This window comes from Pelmatolapia mariae, linkage group LG1 (genome assembly GCF_036321145.2).
Source record: "Pelmatolapia mariae isolate MD_Pm_ZW linkage group LG1, Pm_UMD_F_2, whole genome shotgun sequence".
Taxonomy (NCBI): domain Eukaryota; kingdom Metazoa; phylum Chordata; class Actinopteri; order Cichliformes; family Cichlidae; genus Pelmatolapia; species Pelmatolapia mariae.
Genome location: NC_086227.1, coordinates 24,620,771 through 24,639,786, shown reverse-complemented (window position 1 = coordinate 24,639,786; position 19,016 = coordinate 24,620,771). Strand labels below are relative to the sequence as shown.

Here is a 19,016-nt window from a genome sequence, read left to right as displayed (position 1 = left end):
CTTCTGCTCAAGTTCGATATTGTAAACTTTATGCTCTTGTTCCCCTTCAGTGTCCTATAGTGCCCCCCTCCCCTTCTGCTTTGCCTGTACTGACTTCTTTCTCTCCACCACATCTGACAAGCATGTGTGGCAAAAAGTTTCCTCTCCCCTGTTCCCCTTTAGGAAGCCCCACAAAATTAGCTAGGCTGGAAGGTACTTAAGACAGTGCAAGAGAATACTGGAGACAAGCAGAGAGAAGTCCAGAGAAAGGAAGTCAGGGCAGAAAAAGATGAATGATCATACATGAGATGCAGAAGAAATGCTGAGTTGTGGTAAACACTGTAGCAGTTTGAGTACATGTGTTAGAGAAACAGGAGAAGGAAAGAGGGGCAGTTAAAAAGAAGTACAAAAAGGGAAAAGAAGAAAGAAAGGGAGTACAGCCAACTGGCATAGTTTGACTTATTCAGCTCAGCTCTAAAAGTCTCAGGCAGCCCAGACTCCAAACCACACGGACCTAGATCCTCTCTGCACATTCTGCAACTGCAATGTGGAGGCTCTATAAAAGTAGGAGATAGAGAGTGCAGCACAGCAAAGAGCCATTCTTTTAAAGCGCTATGGATTTTGTGTTCTGGTTTCTACCAGGGGCTGAATTCTTTCAGTTTTTAACATTAAAAGTCAGACCTGCAGTGTAATGGGCCTGCAGAATGGAGTATGATATTGATTTCTACAAACATTTTGCCTGGCTCAGAAAGGTAAGATGTTTTCCACTTGCATGTCCACTCTTCTTACTTTCATACTCAACCAAAATTGCAGGGTCTTGTTTGTTTATTTTCTTGCAGTGTTGTTGCTTTTACAGTATAATTGCCGTTGCCATGGTAGATAATTTGAGGGAAGATGTGTTTAGTTTTTGAACTAAGGAGGTGTGCTGCAGAACACATTGCCGTCTTAAACACACAGGTCCCTTGTGGAGCAGAAAAGGGGGCAATGACTATGAAGCATTAAAAATACCAAATGTCTTTATCTGGTATGTGATTAGAAAAATGTTTTCCATTTAGTTTAAGTGTGACTGTTAGAAAATCTTCCAATTCTTCAATGTTCCATTTTAAAAAAAAAGTTGGTTGCAAAAAGTGTTTTTAAGATGCTAAAAAACACTTTTACAGAATCATTAACAGTGAAGCAAACCAAGGTTGACTAGTGAGCTTACTTCTGCGTCATATGTTAAACTGTTTGAGAATAATAAATGGACAAACAGGGTGAGATCATTTCCTGACTCTTTAACCTATAGCGTCTTTGGATAGCACATACCATCTTGCTTCCATTAAAGTCATTACTTATCACTGCCCCCATTTGGTGAATTCTTACTGAATTCTTAAAGGAATCCTTTTCAAGCCAATCTTACAAGCCAATCATATGTTTGGTATTTTTTAAGAATCTGCAAGGGGAAAATTGGTGATCTAAAAATGTTTATATAGTTATTACTAACGTTCATAATACTGTGTGGCAATGCAATGTTACTTTCACCTTGTTTTTGCATAAAAAACAACATAACATAACATTTGTATCAAAACTATGAAAACACAAAGATTCAAAAACTAGAAATGACTGCTCACTTTTGAACATTGTTAAAAGAAATTATTATTCTTCCAGTTACTCCCAAGATAGCCTCAAAAAGTCTTTTTTCCTGAATGTATCAACTATAATGCTGATTTGAAGCTTCAGATAGCTTCAGTAATGCTATTTTTTAAAGAACATATATGGACTTTTAACACCTGGAGATAAGTTTCAATGCTGTGTATAGATCTAAACAACACGGAGACCATTCATATAATTATCACAGCATTATTTGTGTCGTGTTGAGGCTGTGTGCAGGCAGTAGTGATGGCAAGGAGGACCCAATGTGCAGACACTTGGAGGAAGAAAGTAAACTCAAACTCAGATTTATTGCTAGATGGCAAACAGAGAACTGGCAAAACTGAGAATACAAAAACTAAACTGAAAATAACAATAACCTGAACTGGCTGGCTGACAGACAGATAGATAGAACACACAGCATGAAACGAGGGTAGATCACAACACTGACACAGAGAAACACAAGGCTTAAATACACAGAGTGTGCAATCAGGGAATGGGAAACAGGAGGGAAACACAGCTGGGGCAAATCAGGGCTAACGAGACCAAGGAAGCAAAACCAGATACAATAACATGAGACGCAGACTTTCAAAGTAAAACAGGAAACATAACACAGAAATGCAGACTTGACACGGGAATACAGCAGAAGGGGAGACAGCAACTATGGATCACAGACAGAAAACCAGAACACTAAAACTCTAACAAAACCACACAGAGAACCTAAATTAAGAATAATCCTATAACCCATAAGACAAAGCTAGAATATAATGAAATAAACAAAATCAAAGAACCAAAAACACAAAACAGTGGGTTGACGACCCAGGCACCCTAACAATTTGTTCCTGTCCCAACACATATTTTAGGAGAATGACCTGAATGTCAGGGTTGTATTGTTTTAACTTAACACAATTAATCAGGTCAGGAAGCAAGAAGACTGTGAGCAACATGTTATTTTGCTCTTGACTGCCCTTGTACACTAAAGGTTCTGAATTATCCCTGACTAAACAGAACTCAGACGTCAGCCAACACTTCCCCCCAGTAATCAGCTGGTAAAAAATGTTCTACAAAAATGTTAATGCTAGATAAGAACTTTTAAACCTATTACAGTCTTTACACACATTACACACATTAGACACAATACAAAGTGTGTGTGTGTGTGTGTGTGTGTTGTGTGCTGGAAGACAGAGTTGACCCACTGTGCTGCTACTCTCAATTAGCAGTGTAACTAGTGAGCCTAACTGCTGCCCTCTATTCTGAAGGTAAACCTCAAATCAAACGCTAACAGTGAGTCTTACCAGGAGCGTTTGTCCCGTCTGGAAGGAGACAAAGAATCACTAATTCTACAGGTACATGCATTTCTCTGGATGCTTTTCACTTATTTTATGCATCTTGAACACATCTCCATTGGGTTCTGTTTAGAAAATGTATATGACCTATGAAAAGGTTGTTGCACTGGCAACATATGTAACAATAAAGTTCAATCACTTCCACACTGTATGATTCTGCATAAAAAAAGAAAAGAAAATGGGCACATGATACCGCACATTCAGTAGGAAGTAAATCTAATCAGCGCTCATATCAGATAGCAGTGTTAGAGAAGAGAGGTGAGAGAAGGAAGGTGAAAGGACAAAGGTAGGTCTCAGTATTGTGTTGCAAATGTTGCGTAATTGTGTTTTTGTTCAACTTGTGGGTGAAGTAACAGTTTCAAAGTGGGTTTGGTGCCGTTACAACACTTGAATGTCTTGTTCTGTGTGATCTGTTTGTCAGTGTATGTGTAGGTGTGTTTAGCACTCAAGACTGCTCGGCAAGTGTGTCTTAGACAGGTTGAGGCTAGCACCTTCGTGTGCTGTAGCTGTGTGTGTGAGAGAAGTCAGATGCCCTGTTTGTTTCTTCAGCCCGCGCATGAAACATTTCTTTGGAAAATCCGTTCTAGTTGGCTGGTTGGGCCAGCTTTTTGGCATATGATTAGCTATTATGTGGCCTTAATAGTTTCTCTGCAGATTTAAATTTAACCTGGTTTCTGCTGAAATTGCTGGAGTCACTGAAGTGTGGCAAGCACCTACCCCGGCACAAAAAACCTTCATTTCTTTGGAAAGGAAATGTTTACACAGTTTGATCTGGCACAGATGTGGAAATGTCAACAAAAATGAACAGCAGTCATTAACTGAGAAAAGCTGATATTAATAAATAGTGCACTGTGAGAAACTTTGTAGTAAAATAAAAAATCTGAATCCTGAAGAATGCTAGGCCCAGGCTGTATTTGTGTGATAAAGTTTGCATCTAAGCGATGTTAAAACCATTTTATTCTCTAGCCTTTGCTTAGAAAACACATCCTCATGTCTAATATCTTTCCATCCACCTTCACAAAAACACACAGGTGAGTGTGCTGACAGACCAGGTGGAAGCGCAGGGGGTGAAGATCAGCGATTTAGAGAGTTCTTTGATGGAGCATCGGCACAAACTCAACTCCACAGAGGAAATGTTACAGCAGGTATTCAACTGACCTGAAATCATGCTCATTTTTGTCAAATCCTTCTCTGTACTAAATACATGACTTTTATTGCTGGAACAAAATAAGGTATGAAAAGTTATTATTTCAATACTGTTACCCCTATATAATTAACTGGGACAAGGCCTCAGACTGTCCCTCTATCGTTTAATTTATTTTTTCTCATAAACTTCAGAATGTTATTTGGGATGAGTTCAGCATCATGGAAAGAAATTCCTTGCTCAGATTCCAGTGCATCTGGCTGCAGATTACCCCAGCAACCAAAATATTTAGGACGCTCAGACTCATTCCAGGACAGCGTCTCAGAATGTCTGTCTGGTTCATGCAGGGCCAGACTAGTCTGGCTGGGCAGGTGATCATAGCATGAGTAGCCACACCCCTAATCTATAACCACCAGAACTGCTCGCAAACAGGCATTAAAAGAGAAAGAAACAAAGGGAGAGGAGACGAGAGAGAGAGAGAGAAAGAGAGAGAGAGAGAAAGAAAACAATAGAGGGAGGGTGGAAGGGACGAAGAAAGGAACAAATGAGGAAGGAGGAACAGCTGAAAAAGGTGGAGAGATGGGCTGGAGAAAAAAGAAAATGAGGTGGTGCTCCTTTAAGAGTTACAAGTGTACAAGTGTGTATACTTTCAAGGACTTTGTTAAACAGTGCAAAGAACGCTGAATGGAATAGATGTATGAAAATTTACTGAAACCACAGCATCCATGAAAGAAATACACTTTGGTTTCCTTTACTTCATGCAGACACTGGAAAATGAACCAGGTAGTATGTCTTATTCTTTTAATGCAGTGCAAGCTCCATTCTACTGTTTCAGTCAGTTCTGACAAATTTCAAGAGTGCCAGAAGTGTTTCTTAGCTACCTGATTAGCTGTGAATTTGATTTGCAATGTCTACTTGTCTGTGCCATGCTGCCCGAGTGTGCAGAGTATCAAAGGGCAGCCGGGAATGGTTTCTTGGAGACATGGTCATTATGAGGCTTTGGACCTGAGCCGTAAATCTCTTTCTGGTGACAAAGCTCTAATATTTTCCATGTGCACTCTGGAAGAATTTCAGATACTTTCCAAAGTCAGCCTTTTAAATGGATGTATCCATACGTACAGTTTGCCTGCCTCCGATGATTATTTCTAGGCTTTAAGTGATTTAGCACCTGCTTGACATCAACCAAATTAGTAATACATCTGCCCGCATAGTCTGGCTTGACTCTCAAGCCTGTCAGCCATTCAGCACAGACTTTCGCAGAACCATTTAGTGGCAGCCTCTCTTAGCACTGGGTTTGATAGGCAGCTGTTTACAGGACAAAAGCACCTGTTGAAGATATTAAGTTATTTTGATGTTGTTCAAGGATGTTTGGCATGCTTTTGCCACCTCTCTCTCTCACACACTCTCTCCACCAGTGCTGTGTGTTTTGAGTGAGCTGTGAAATGGGCATTATAAATAGTGGTCATGGGTTGTGTATATTTAGCCTCTCAAACAGCTTCTAAAACCAGAAGGGACTGTCATTACAGAGCTGGTAGTTCGCTGTGTCTCATGCTTAATGTTGGCTTTGTTCAGTAAGTATTAAGGGGATAATGTATTTGTGTATGTCTGTTTGTGTTGCTTCATGCTCTTGCTGAATGTTGTCGATGACAGGAACTCCTGCATAGGGCGTCACTGGAGAACCAGAAGCTGAGTCTTATGGGGGAGGTGTCCTACCTGAAACTAAAGCTGGCAGACATGGAAGGAAAACAGGGCCATGGGGGTGAAAGGCAGCACAAAGCAGAGGTATTTCTTCTCACTAAACACACTCCAATTAAATGTACTTTTTTAAGTCAGCAATGTAACACTTTGTCATTTTCTCTTGGATAATATATATCCAAAAGCAAAAAGCAACCATATTAAGCACTACCAAAAGTTGATTCACTTGTTCAATTTAACTGGTAGGCTATCAGTCATTTCACCTTTTAAATTTTGGGGACAGGAGAAATTAGATTATCTAAAATCTTCATCAGCTTCTACTTTACTTCAGTCCCTGGAAATTTGAACTCTTCCTGGTATGACAAGGTAAACACAAAAATCTGCTTTGTGTTCTGATGGATCTAGCCTTGAAGTCTGCTGCTGATTTTATGGAAGACCATAAACACATTCTGGACAGATGAAAGGAAACATTTAACCAAACCCCAGCTCTGTTGTTCCTGGGAAAAGTCTACAGGAAAAAAAAGTATCCAACGAGTTTAATTTTTTTGTCAGTCTCAACTGAATCCTGTATTTGCTTAAGGCTACTGTGTTAGGTTACCAATAGGCCTCTGAGCATTCAGTGTCGACTTTAGAAAGAGAAAGCAGGGAAAGCAGGACTGTTACTAGACAGGATACTGTAATGTATGTAGTTACTGTCAAAACACTCCTGGTCAAAGACTCTTTGTGTCCTCAGCTTAGAAGACTTCAGGCATGGTGGATGACAGGCCAAATATGAGTGTGTGTAGGCTTCGGCCCAGAGAATTTTATTGTTAGTGGTGTCTACTGGTTGAGTAGGTCATTCTCCCCATATTGAAAAAAAGATCATTTGAAGGCTTTTGAATTTTGTAAAGGTTGTTATTTCTAAGCAGGAAAAAATACCACAGTAAAGCACTATGTGTTTTAGCAGATTGCAGTTTTTATCTAATTTACAGTTACGTTTTTAATTCTCACTTGCTTTTCTAAATCCAACTTTCCCAGCTGCTTAGAATAAATAGAGTAGAAATAAATGTACTTTAATGGTCTCCCACGTGCTGCCTCTACTACACAAACATGCCCACACATATTCATGCTTCTACACATGCCTCCTTGCTGTAGAGCCAGCAAGCTCAGTTAAATTTAGCCATCAAGGCGCTCTGGATCATCTGTCATATCCGCTGTACTGGACCTCAAATGAGACTTCCTCTGTCCACAGTCCCAGCATAACTTGGCTGCTTGGCTGCTTTCTGAAGGAACACTGACAGGCATCACCTCTGAAATGATCACAAACTTATTCACCCCTACCGAAATGTATCATTGCAAATAACAAAAAAACCTTTTGAAAATGGCAATATAGTTATGATCAACATAAATAGCTGCCCATGTTCATACACAACTGCTTAGCACTGCCCGTTTGAAAAGAGACTGACACTGGGAAACCAACCAATGAAGTACGTTTTTTCAAAGGTTTAATCATTTGTTTATTAAAGACTACATATCTACCTGAAATACATCAAAAAATGTTGAAAAGGTTAATTTCTACTAATATATTTACACACAGACAGACAGATACCTGCCCCACAATGTTTTGTCTTTTCTTTCTAAACATTTCTCTCAATCTTTTTCTCTCCCACTGCATCTGGCAGACTGTAGTGAATTTCATTAGTGAGCTGCAGGAGCAAATATATCAGTTTCAGAAGGAAATCAATAGCAAGATCCAGGAGAAAAAGGCCCTGGAGATCCCAACTGACAGCAGACTTCCTGTGGAGTGCCCCGCTGAGTCTTCTGAAAGCCAGGATTCAAACCTGGGGGTGCCTTGTGACAAAACCTCAGGGATAATGAACAAACTGGAGGACGCTCCAAACGGGGCCGATGGAAACACAACTACCCTGGAAGAGGGTAGTTCAGATGCAGAGCAAAAGTACTACTGTGGAGGAGAAAGTGTAGGCATAGCTTGCTTGCATGACTTCTGTTGTTGCGTACAGCATGCGTTGTCTTACTCTGGTGTGTGGGATCCTTAGGTTTAGATGCAAATGAAACAACCGCTCACCAAACATCCTCAACAGCATTTATGTCGCTATAGAAAAACCAGCAAAACTAATAAGTGACACGGTTAAGAGCTGCATTTAGTGTGCTTTGTCTTGTGTGAAAAAACAAACAAATAAATAAATCCTTTTTTTAAAGTAAAAGAAGTTTTTTTTTTTTTTCAATTTCTCACACTTTCTGTTACAGGGCTTACTTAAGGAACTCAGGATTCTCAAGGACAAAGTCGAACACCTGGAGGATCAGAAGTTACAGTACGAGAAGAAACTCAAAGCAACAAAGGTAAAAGAAAGTTCAGGTTTATGTGCTGTGTGGACGTTGCACTACACCATCACTGCCCAAATTCCACCACTAACTGTCCACTCAGCTTTCCTAAAAGCTGTCCAATCTGATGTTCCTGCCAGTTAAGTGAGTCATTCCCTTTTGCACATGTTCTCCCATTCTCAGACACCTATGTTTATTTGGGAACTCTGCAAGCTATTTTACTTTCTAAGTTAAAGCATGATAGAAATAGACCTAATAATAGCTCTTTAATCATTATTGTTCTAATTTGGAGTGATTTAATGATATTAACTTTTTCGACTTTTCCCATTTTTACTTGCTCTCGCCATTTGTCCTCTATTATGATAAAATCTCTACCACTCCCATTATTTTTACATCTCTCCCTGTGTTTTTTGCTATGTTTGTGGTACAATAACTATACACGTCTAAATGCTAAATATGCCTTGTTATGGTGTCAACTTGTTTGCTCTCCTTGCAAATCTGGTTTCAAAGGGCACGTCTGCTAATTCCCTTATAGATTTGTTCACAACAGACAAGCTGCTGTAAATGGTAATTGGCAAACTGTATAGTTACACCTTGACTGGCTTTAGGGTATTTATTTCTCAAGAGAGGCTGACAATAATTATTATAATTTAATATACTGTCTTATTCAAAAACATATTGCAACCTGCCAAATAGCATAATGAATAAATGCTACATTTTATAGACACATTTTTCCTTGCAGTTCTCAGGTGGAATCTTTGGTTACTAGCATCAGGGCCAAATGTCCTGATCAGTATTTGAGATATGAAGTTTATTTTCCACTGCTCGTTTGCTTCCGCACGCATGCTGATAGAAAACACAGGCAAACAGATCAGCTTGAGTTAATTTCATTGCCATCTGTGTGTTCCTTCTGTAACTTGCTTCAAAACAACCTATAAACTCCAGATAGCAATGACCTAACATTTGGTACTCTAAACATCAGAGAAGTGATATTTATGTGCCTGCTTGTGGGGTTTTCATATATAAGCAATGGTGGAAAAAAGTTTTGGGCTTCACTCGAGGACATGTGCTGACACTTAAACTTGAAATGTATACATACATCTTATTTTTATGAATGTGGAAATGTTTTTAGGTGTTAATCTTTAAATAGCACATACAGTACGCGTCATCTCCCACTTACTGGCATTTATTTCTCACTGTGTGTTACCCACAGGCAGAGATCAGCAGCCTTCAACAGCTCCTGCACAGTAAGAACGCTGAGATTGAGAGCTTGCACTCTCAGCTGCTGGCCAGACCCTCTTTAACCACAGAGAGCACAGAGAGAGGTAAGCAAAGCTGCCAGCCTCAAGCCCTCAGCCAACCTGCCAACAACAGCATCTCACTCAAAGTTACCCAACTTGATAGGTGACACAGTTAATGACTCTTGTTTGCACTTTCAGTTAAAGTAACAACTATGGAAAAAGCCAGTCTCAGCCCTAAGTAAACTGTCTTATGAGTTTCTGTCTCTCTCTCTCTCAGAGGAGTTGTACAGGAAGAGACTAAACACCAAATGTAAGCCTGAGCAGTACATAATGAAAATTGTTCTAAACCCACTGGCCATGTCTACTTTTGATCTCTCATTTATTTCCCTTCTCCAGACATGCTTCTCTGTTTCATTATCTTTCATTTCCTTCTGCTCTGAGGGGCAGTTTTGACAATCACCAGCTTGTTTCCTCAATAACTTGATGCATCTCTCCTCCCTTTCACTTCTTTGTTGCCTTTATCGATTCCTGAAGAAATAATATTTTTGTCTGTCATAGATAACTGCTTCTCTGGGCTACTTGCTTGGTACAATCACGGTCACTTACTAGCAGTCTTGTCCATATGATTGCAAACTCTGCAGCAAAAGTGCCTGTGTTTGCGTGCCCAGATATGTCTGTGACTAATAATAACAACAACAGCAACAATAATTATATCAATCACAATTTACTTATTAATGTGCAACATCAAAAATAAGAATAGGAAATAGTGTGATTCCAGTGTAAAAAAATAACTTCAAATGCAACATAAAAAACAGAAGTTGAAAGAATAAGATGCAGCTAACCAATGATTATCAAAAAAATATAAACTCTATACTAAGAAGAAGCTACTTTATTTCTCCATTATTCACAAGTGGGTGCCACAATGGGGGGCTCTGCAGTTTTTAATTTGGCAGAGTTTTTACACTTGATGTGTTTCTTGAACGGGACCCGAAAGGGATTAAATTTAAGAAAAAGCCTTACGCTATAAATGAGTCTTTAGAAGTGATTTAAAAGAAGACACGCTTGATAGCTTTTTGTCTTTGAGCGTGTGGTGGAAACAGGTTCTGCCTGAGGATCTGAGGCTGCGCACCGGTCGGCATGGGAAGAGCAATTTGAGTATAGATTCTGGGGTCAGGCCATGAAGGGCTTTAAAGCTAATAAGTAAAATCTTAAAATCAATACTGGGCAGTAGTGTGGAGTCATTAAGACTTATGCAATATGTTCAGTTTTCTGGGTGCTTGCAAGAGGTGTGGCTGCTGCATTTTGCACTATCTGAAGTCTATTTAATGCTTTCTGACTGAAACCTGTTAAAAGACCAATACAGTAAAATGATCCAAGAGGAAATAAAAACATGAATGATAGTCTGAATGTCACTAAAACTCAGTATTGATCATACTCTCACAATAGGTGGTCACAGACTCAAACTATGATTGATGGCTAAAAAAGTCTTCGATGAATTTAAGAATAAATGGTTGGGAGAACTCTCGTGATGAATAAATCATTGATTTATGTGTTTGCACCTTTCCTCGTTTTCTAAATAACTATATGCTACTAAAAAGATCTATTCATATCAAAATTTATATGACACGAGCAGAAGCCTATACAGATTCATAATCAGTGTTGGGGTTTCTCCTTATAGATCAAGAACTGCAGAGGCTTAGGAGTGGTATGAAATCACTGGCAGCTGCCAATGATGAAAAGGTACGTTACCGGTGACCTGTAAACCTGTCCTTTCCCAGCTGTGATTATAGAGTAAAAGCTACCATCTGTATTGTCATCAGTTTACTGTCCTACTGGCCTGTATATGGATATGCTAACATCACTGCTTCTTCGAAGCTTATAGTGTAACAGTTTTTGGGCTGTGTCATTTGAAGAGGCAACACCCCTTCAACCATTTATAGCACAGAGGGGCTTTTGTATTCTCCCTCCAAGTGTATTTTCGACTTTAAAGACCCACAGACATTGACTTACATGTGGCACACCAGCGAAGACACACACGTACCCACACCCTAAGGCAGGCCATTTCAGGAAAAGCCACACTTAAGCAGGCCTCATTCTGCCAAGCCTAATTTTGGAGTGAGCTACATTAAGAGAACCATAGCAAAACCGGGCATGGGCACCACTTCAAAAAACACACACTCCATGCAGCTGGTTACCACAATCTCTATCCATTACTTTGATCTAAAGGCCATATGGTGGAGGAGAAACATTTGTGCAGTATATCGGTCAGTAACTGAATGAAGCAGGTAGTCCATATGGGTGTTTCCTAACCTTAAATAAACATCTTAATTGTGTTTTATGGACTTTGGACACTTGTTACCTTGTTTTCTGCAGGACCGACGTATTGAAGAGCTCACTCTGCTCCTGAACCAGTGCAGACAGTTCAGAGAGGTCTCTAGTAACACAAGGCAAGGTAATCAGCTTACTCAGTGCTTTATCATTCCCTTGAAGTGCTTATATTATGACGTTTCAGTGTGATGAAGCCCATCATGCGTTATTTTTTTTAAAGAGAAATGGATTCTACTGCTTGAGTGGAATACAAAATCCTTCTCTTTGTTACTGTAGCACCATCTGCTGTCTCCACATTGTCGAATGGCAGGAGCCTGTCAAGCAGCAGTGAGGAAGAAGAGCAGGGTCTGATGAAGAATGGTGACACCTCGAGTGCAAAATCGGAGGATGTGAAGTCTGAAGTGGGTGCAAAAAATAAATTAATCTGCTGGGCTGATCGATTAGTTCCTTAAATATTTCAATATAAGCACAGCCTAATTATTTTAATTGTATATTAAAATGTTTATTAACCACAGGCTTCGACAAACAGTTCTGCATCCCAGCAGACATCGATTTCATCAGTCCAGAAAGACAGCGATTCCAGGTAGTGCAGCCGCTTTTCATTAAAGGATCATTCCAATTTTTTTTAGGAGGACTGAATTTATCGATTGTGATTGTCTTCACAGATCAGAAGTACAGACTTTATCAAGCAGCATGAATGACATAACAAATGGAACTGCGCAAAAGGTAAATTTCTTAAAATGTGATACAATTCATATGAACAATGTTTTAGCTCACAATGCTTCCCTGCTTAGTTATTTTATTGTTTAAGATCTGCTATACTGTTTCTGATGAACGCATACGAGAATCATAATTAATTTTACATTTACAGATGTATTTACAGATTTCTTTTATCATTTAGAAAAGTCACTGTCTTTTCTGTTCGTATCTACTCTGTTCATCCAGACTGGCCCGAGTGAAATGAGAAGTCACACGCTGCCTGTGAATTCCTCTCTGTCAGAACAAAATGGGATTGGAGACAGCAGCAGTGAAATACAGAGTCAAAGGTCTCCAGCTGGGAGTGAAGACGGAGACTCAAGCCAAAGTAAATCCCAGCATATTAAATCAAGTTTTCCTGACTGGTGTTTATGGTTATTTATTATATAATGGCTGGTGTTCTGTAATGAACCTTGGTGTACTGCAGAATCCGTTCTCCATTTCTATGGAAAAGGCGATAGCCTTGTAATTCCCATGAGTAAAGGCGGTATTCATATTTGGAGGAAACCACTTTATGTCGACCAGGCTACTTTTGATCATAGCTAATTGCAGAGCCTCCTGACAGAGCAGATGGATCATGGTATAGACTTTCATACTGAGCACGCCCTCTCTCTTGCTCTGATTGACCACATTCATCCCAGCTCCACCCGTCCACAGCACGACTGACCAATTTTAACTTGAGCCCCACCCTGATTTCTCTTTGCTGCAGTCTGCTGGAGTGAGATGACTGTCTGTAGCCTCTACCTCTACCATAAAGATCAGACCTTGTAAAATTTAGCCTCTAATCCCTTTCTTTTTCATGGGGCATTAACTGATGAATTATTTGCTGAACTCAATGGTCTGTATCCTGAGTCTCTCTACTGAATAGAGCACTGTGTAGCAGCAGGCCACCCTGCATGCACCACTTTGCTCTTAATGTCCTCTTTGCTATGAAAATGTAGGAAAAAAACAAAAAGCTTTTTATGGGTTTTTACTCAGTCACCACCATCATCATCAGGAGTTCAACGCTGACTGTGCCAAAATTACAGGAAACAGCTTAATCATCCATAGAGGCAATCAATCACATGTGATTTATTTGGCAGGACTACAGTGGAGCTTTGTCTGCTTATATTATCGGAATAAACTCAAATTTTCAAAAGCATCTTTAATTTTTTATGGTTTAACTGGCCATGTAGAAGACACTTTGGATCATATTTTTACTTTGTAATTTACATAACATTTACTGTGGTTTTTGTATCCTCCCAAAGGAAAGCCAGAGAAAAGTGATGACAGCACCTCAAGTGACACTTCCCCTGTTCATTCTGGCCAGCGAGCTGTGGGCTCACCAGAATACATGAAGAATAACAGGAGCTTCAAGAGACTCTGGGGAAAGTGAGTTTGGGAGCATAAATAAATACATCAAATACACAGCGCATGAACCTAAATGACTGCCAGATAGGCGAAAAAAACCCAACAACTAAGAAATGCAAAAAAGTTTGATTGATTTGGACATTTATGATTGATTGGTTGGTTGGTTGGTTGGTTGGTTGGTTGATTGATTGATTAACACTAAATTATGTGAACATGGCATGTACCCAATGGTTTATAGGATGTATGTCTTAAATGTACATATATATTTATAAAAAATACTTGTATGCACTCTGCCTTATTTCTTTAGTTTTAGACTTAGACTTTTTTAGCTGTTACTGGAAAAAGATGTCACTGAATTGATAAATTAAGTAAATTAAATTTACAATATATTCTGTTTTTGCTATTCTGTTTTCTTTTTTGGATTAAAAAAAATACATGATAACTGTTTCCAGTCACATAAAAAAGATTTATCAAACTCTCGCAGTCCTCTGAAACTAAGTACACCCTGTGATTTACTATATTATTTGAAACAAGAAACAATAACTTCACATTGTTGTTGAGAAATTTTGGCACACTCTTCTTTACAATGTTGCTTTAGTTCATTGAATCTTGTGGGCACAGCTCTCTAAAGGTCTTACCACAGTATTTTAGTCAGGTTAAGGTCTGCACTTTGGCTGGGCCACTGCAGCAACTTGATTTATTGTTCTTTTTCCAGCCATTTTGTTGGAAATTTGCTGCTGTGGTTGGGTCATTGTCCTGTTGCACGACTCACTTTTGGTTTAGCTTTAGCTCTCAGACAGATGACATTACATTTGTCTGTAGAATACCTACGGTACAGAGGAGTTCAATAAATGCAAGCTCCTCAGGTCTTGTGGTTACAAAGGTAAAATAATTATCCCTCCACTACCGTGCTTGACAGTTGTTATGAGCTGTTTGTGCTGATATGCTGTATTTGGCTTTAACATTGACCAAACATCTCCACTTTGTTCAGGTCTGTCCAAAGAACACGGCTCTTTTGGTTTGTTCAGATGAAACTTTGCAAACCTAAGCTGGTTTCCATGTTCTTTTTAGAAAGAAGACACTTGCTTCTAACAATTTTGATATGAATATTATGAACGGAGGACTGTAACATTGCATTGTCTGACTGCCATTGCTGGGTCATCTACTCCTGGGAAGATTTTGTGATCAATGCACTTGACTGCTGTAGACCAGCAAACTACCTAAACTTTTCCCTTTTACAGAGGTGCTCACACTTGTTGATGATCAGCTAGTCCAGTCCATTTGATAAACAGCATCTGGCTGTTACTGGCCCTCTTAGTTTCTATGGAAGCAGTTGAGGTGTACTTACTCTTTCATAGGACTGCATAGAGTACCTTGAAAGCTTTCTTTTCAACATAACTGTATATTTTAAAAAAATTACTTTGAGAATTAATAACTAGTAGTGTTTCTAGTCACATAATTTTCTCTTCTCCACACAGACTTAGAAGAACACAGTCTGGAGGCCTTCCCGCTACAGATCCAGATTCTGGGCAATTTAGAAGAGGGGGACTGCGTGCGACTGCTGGTCCCAGACTGACCCGAACCCCTGAATCATTTGACTCAGCACGGTAAAACGCTATCTGATCTTGTAATACAGTATTTTAAGGGTTATGTATCTCTGAATTGACCCTTGTAATTCGCTGTTTTAAAATATTCTGCTGTGGTTTTCATGCCACACCATTTCCCAAATGGCTACAATGAAACACAAATATTGGCTAATTCGTTGTTTAATAAAATTACCATAAATACTTGAAAATATGGAAATATGAAAAAAAACTTCTCCTAATAAAATAACAATTTTTAACGTTCATTTTTAAAACTTCTTTCCTATCAGTGATATGAATATTCCATTCAGCCAGTGGACCAAGGAGCAGGTGTGTGGCTGGCTAGAGGACTATGGATTGGGCCAGTATGTTAGTCTCTCCAGACAGTGGGTTGAAAATGGACAAACACTTCTGTCTGCCACACCTCAGGATTTTGAGAAGGTCAGAATATAAACCCCTTACAAGCTATTTACATAAAAAAAATCTCAAATTTTGAAATCAGTTACACTCCATATCATAAATTAAAATTCATTTTATGTCTAAATATTAGACTTCATCAGAATTGCATGTGTAGAGAAAATGAAAATACCTCAGTATTTGTGTGATAAGACAAACTGTTCTTTGTAACCTCAGGAGATGGGTATGAAGAATCCACTGCACAGGAAGAAGTTGCAGCTCGCTCTGCGGGCATTCACCACTAAAGTTATAGAGAAGTCCTCAGAGCTGGACCACATCTGGGTCACCCGTAAGCCTATTTGTGTGGAATTATTTCAAATTCTCAGGCTTATGTGTTCACATGTAAATCAGATCTACAAATACCAACAAGAATATTAAACCAAAGAAAACAAAAACAACTGTAACTGTAAATGCAATTTTAACCTTCCCTCTAAACTCTTAAATGTCTTCTAACTAAGCAGTTCCAGTAGACATGCTTTAAACATGTGAAGACACATTAAAGCGAATGAATGAAGTTGACGGATTCTTTTTTGAATTTTACACACCAATTCAGGCTGGCTGGATGATATTGGATTGCCACAGTATAAAGACCAGTTCCATGAAGCTCGAATAGATGGTCGGATGATACAATATCTCACAGTGGTAAGGATTAATCTTACACATAGTGCTTTAGATTTTCTGTAATTTGTGGCCTGCAAATGCATTCATCTGGCTTTAAAATATAACTTAAAACCCTAAAAAAGTGCATTATAATGAATTGACATATTTTCTACTGTGCTCATGCTGATATTTCTTTTTTGTTTGTTTTTTTCCTGTTCGCACAGAATGATCTCTTGACTCTAAAAGTTACCAGCCAACTCCACCATCTTAGTATTAAGTGCGCAATTCATGTGCTTCATGCCAATAAATTCAACCCAAACTGTCTTCGACGTAGGCCAGTGGAGGAGGTAGGACATTTGAAAGCTGTGTCCCTCTATAATAATAGAGTTCCAGAGCACTGTAGAATCAACACATTATGTTGGGTTTTTTTTTTTTCACTTTCCTTTGTCACCTGAGTTCATGTAACAATTACTTTACTTTTTCATGTTATCCAATATTCTTTGCAAAAAAACAGTTGAAACCTTAACAGCTGAAGCTCAGATATAACAAGCTTTTATAGACATTTAGGAGGTGATGCTCTGGCTGATGTAATCGCATCCCTTTCCCACAAGATGGCGACAAATAGTTGTCAAATATTTGTCAAGATAAAGCATCTAATTTTATATCTGCTTTCAAAAGCCTTCAAGACTTTTTGTTTATGTATTTCTTTAATGTGCTTAGAATAAGTTTTACACACGTACATATATAATAGAAGGTGTTTTTTTTAATTTTCTTTTTTAATTTTGCTTTTAGAAACATCCTCCTCCTTCAGAAGTAGTGCAGTGGTCTAACCATTGTGTGATGGAGTGGCTGAGAGCAGTTGACCTAGCTGAGTATGCTCCTAATCTACGGGGCAGCGGTGTTCATGGTGGACTGATTGTAAGTCATGTAAATTTTGAGCTTGTCTACGAGCGTGATTCGTTTCTTTGCAATTGTACCAGTTGTATGTGTTTATATTAGATGTGAGCAGAGAGTTCATTATGTTGCCTTTATCCTTGGCAAACATAGATTCTGGAGCCTCGCTTCAGCTCAGAGACTTTGGCCCTGCTTTTAAATATTCCTCCGCAAAAGACTTTGCTCCGTCGTCATCTCGCAACTGCATTTTCTGCTCTGGTTGGGCTTCAGGCCATGCAGGAGAAACGAGAGTATGGCAATGCTACGGGTCATGTTCCCCTCACTACAACCGCAAAAGTAAAGGTAAGATCACTATTTAAATCAGTGAAATACTCTGAAGTCTGTAATCAACATTATTTGTTAATACATTGGCCTTTTGTGTGTTTTTAGCCGAAGAAGCTGGGCTTCACTCAATTCAGTCACCTCAGAAAGAGGAAGCCTGATGAATCTGCGGACTATATCTGCCCGATAGACAGTGGAGCACTAACAGTAAACGGAGTTTCTCGCCTGCCATCTTCAGCACAAAGGGGCCTCAGCCCCAGGTTGGACAGACAGGCTGAGAGGGAGGAACAAGTGGGGATCAAAGCTCAAACTAATGGCCCCAAACAATAATTAAAATAAAGCAACTCCATGCTCTCCACCCCACGTATATCTAAGTGACTTCATAAATCCAGGGGAAATTCTAATGCAGATATTTACCCATGATGCATCTGCGCTGTGATTTGCTGAAAGGGCCGTGATGCAGTATTTAGCAATTGTTAATTGTTGTTAATGTTTATTTAATCAGATAATATTCATCTTAAGAAGGTGATGATTAATGACAGTGTTTGAATTGTTTTAATAAAGCTACTCTGCATTCCTTATACAGTGGAATTCCAAGGCTTACAATTTTGCTTTTAAGCATTTTATCAACTATTTTGTATGTAGATTTCTTTAGACTTAGTAAGAATAATGATGACCTATTCTTGTTGCACATGTGGATTTTTGTACAGTGTAATAACGGATCAGCTACCTTCAAAACATTTAAAGTTACCTTTAAGGCTTCTGTATAAATCTGATTAAACAATTTTTTTGCAGCTTCAAAAGGCTTGTTGGTTTATGGGAACCTAGAACCCCAATTTTGTCCTCATTTGCAGTATTAAAAACTTGTATTATATTTAGATTTTTTTTTAATCCATAAAACTAGTTTCCAATAATTTGTGATGCCATCTGATACTTAAAGACTTAAAGAGACTAAAGACTGCCCAGTAACGGTCAAACTTTAATAAGACACAAAGAACTGATATCACAGTTTTAGTAAAGGAATGTTATGACTCTTCAATTCAGACTTTTTGAACAGGAGAAAGCCTGAATATATGTTTTAATGGAGCTGACAATGGTGCAATAGTGCATGTTTTGATTTTGTTGACAATTTAATAAATTAATCAAAAAACTAATGTTCTCTATATTGGAGTAGTTTTATAGTTTTCACACAATTAAAATATTTTTTTTCTAAAGCATATATAGGGGTAAATGCAGTCATTTTGAAGTAACTCCGCAGAAAAATGTTCTGTGGCTTTATTGTAAAGTCAGAATAAAATAAAATGGAAACTCTGTAAAGTTTCCATGGCAACTATTTCTGACCCGCCCGATTCACGAACCACCCATCCCAAAA

General features: G+C 38.8%; 1 protein-coding gene across 3 annotated transcripts; it reads left to right on the top strand.

Annotated features, from left to right (window-relative positions):
* Positions 1–385: 385 nt before the first annotated feature.
* Positions 386–18,768, top strand: ppfibp2a (PPFIA binding protein 2a). Of its 3 annotated transcripts, XM_063499811.1 has the most exons (22): positions 386–731; positions 2,868–2,954; positions 3,986–4,099; positions 5,749–5,880; positions 8,041–8,133; positions 9,329–9,440; positions 9,634–9,666; positions 11,035–11,096; positions 11,730–11,808; positions 11,961–12,085; positions 12,200–12,267; positions 12,350–12,410; positions 12,630–12,768; positions 13,688–13,811; positions 15,269–15,397; positions 15,664–15,814; positions 16,007–16,118; positions 16,383–16,471; positions 16,654–16,776; positions 17,222–17,347; positions 17,477–17,665; positions 17,753–18,768. In XM_063499811.1, the coding sequence occupies exons 1-22, from the start codon at positions 684–686 to the stop codon at positions 17,972–17,974; spliced, it is 2,418 nt and encodes an 805-aa protein (XP_063355881.1). In that variant the 5' UTR covers positions 386–683; the 3' UTR covers positions 17,975–18,768. The 3 variants fall into 3 exon arrangements, with proteins under 3 accessions (XP_063355881.1, XP_063355961.1, XP_063356045.1); XM_063499891.1 differs by lacking the exon at positions 2,868–2,954 and having other exon boundaries at positions 388–731; XM_063499975.1 differs by lacking the exons at positions 386–731; positions 2,868–2,954; positions 3,986–4,099 and adding an exon at positions 4,636–4,881.
* Positions 18,769–19,016: the final 248 nt, after the last annotated feature.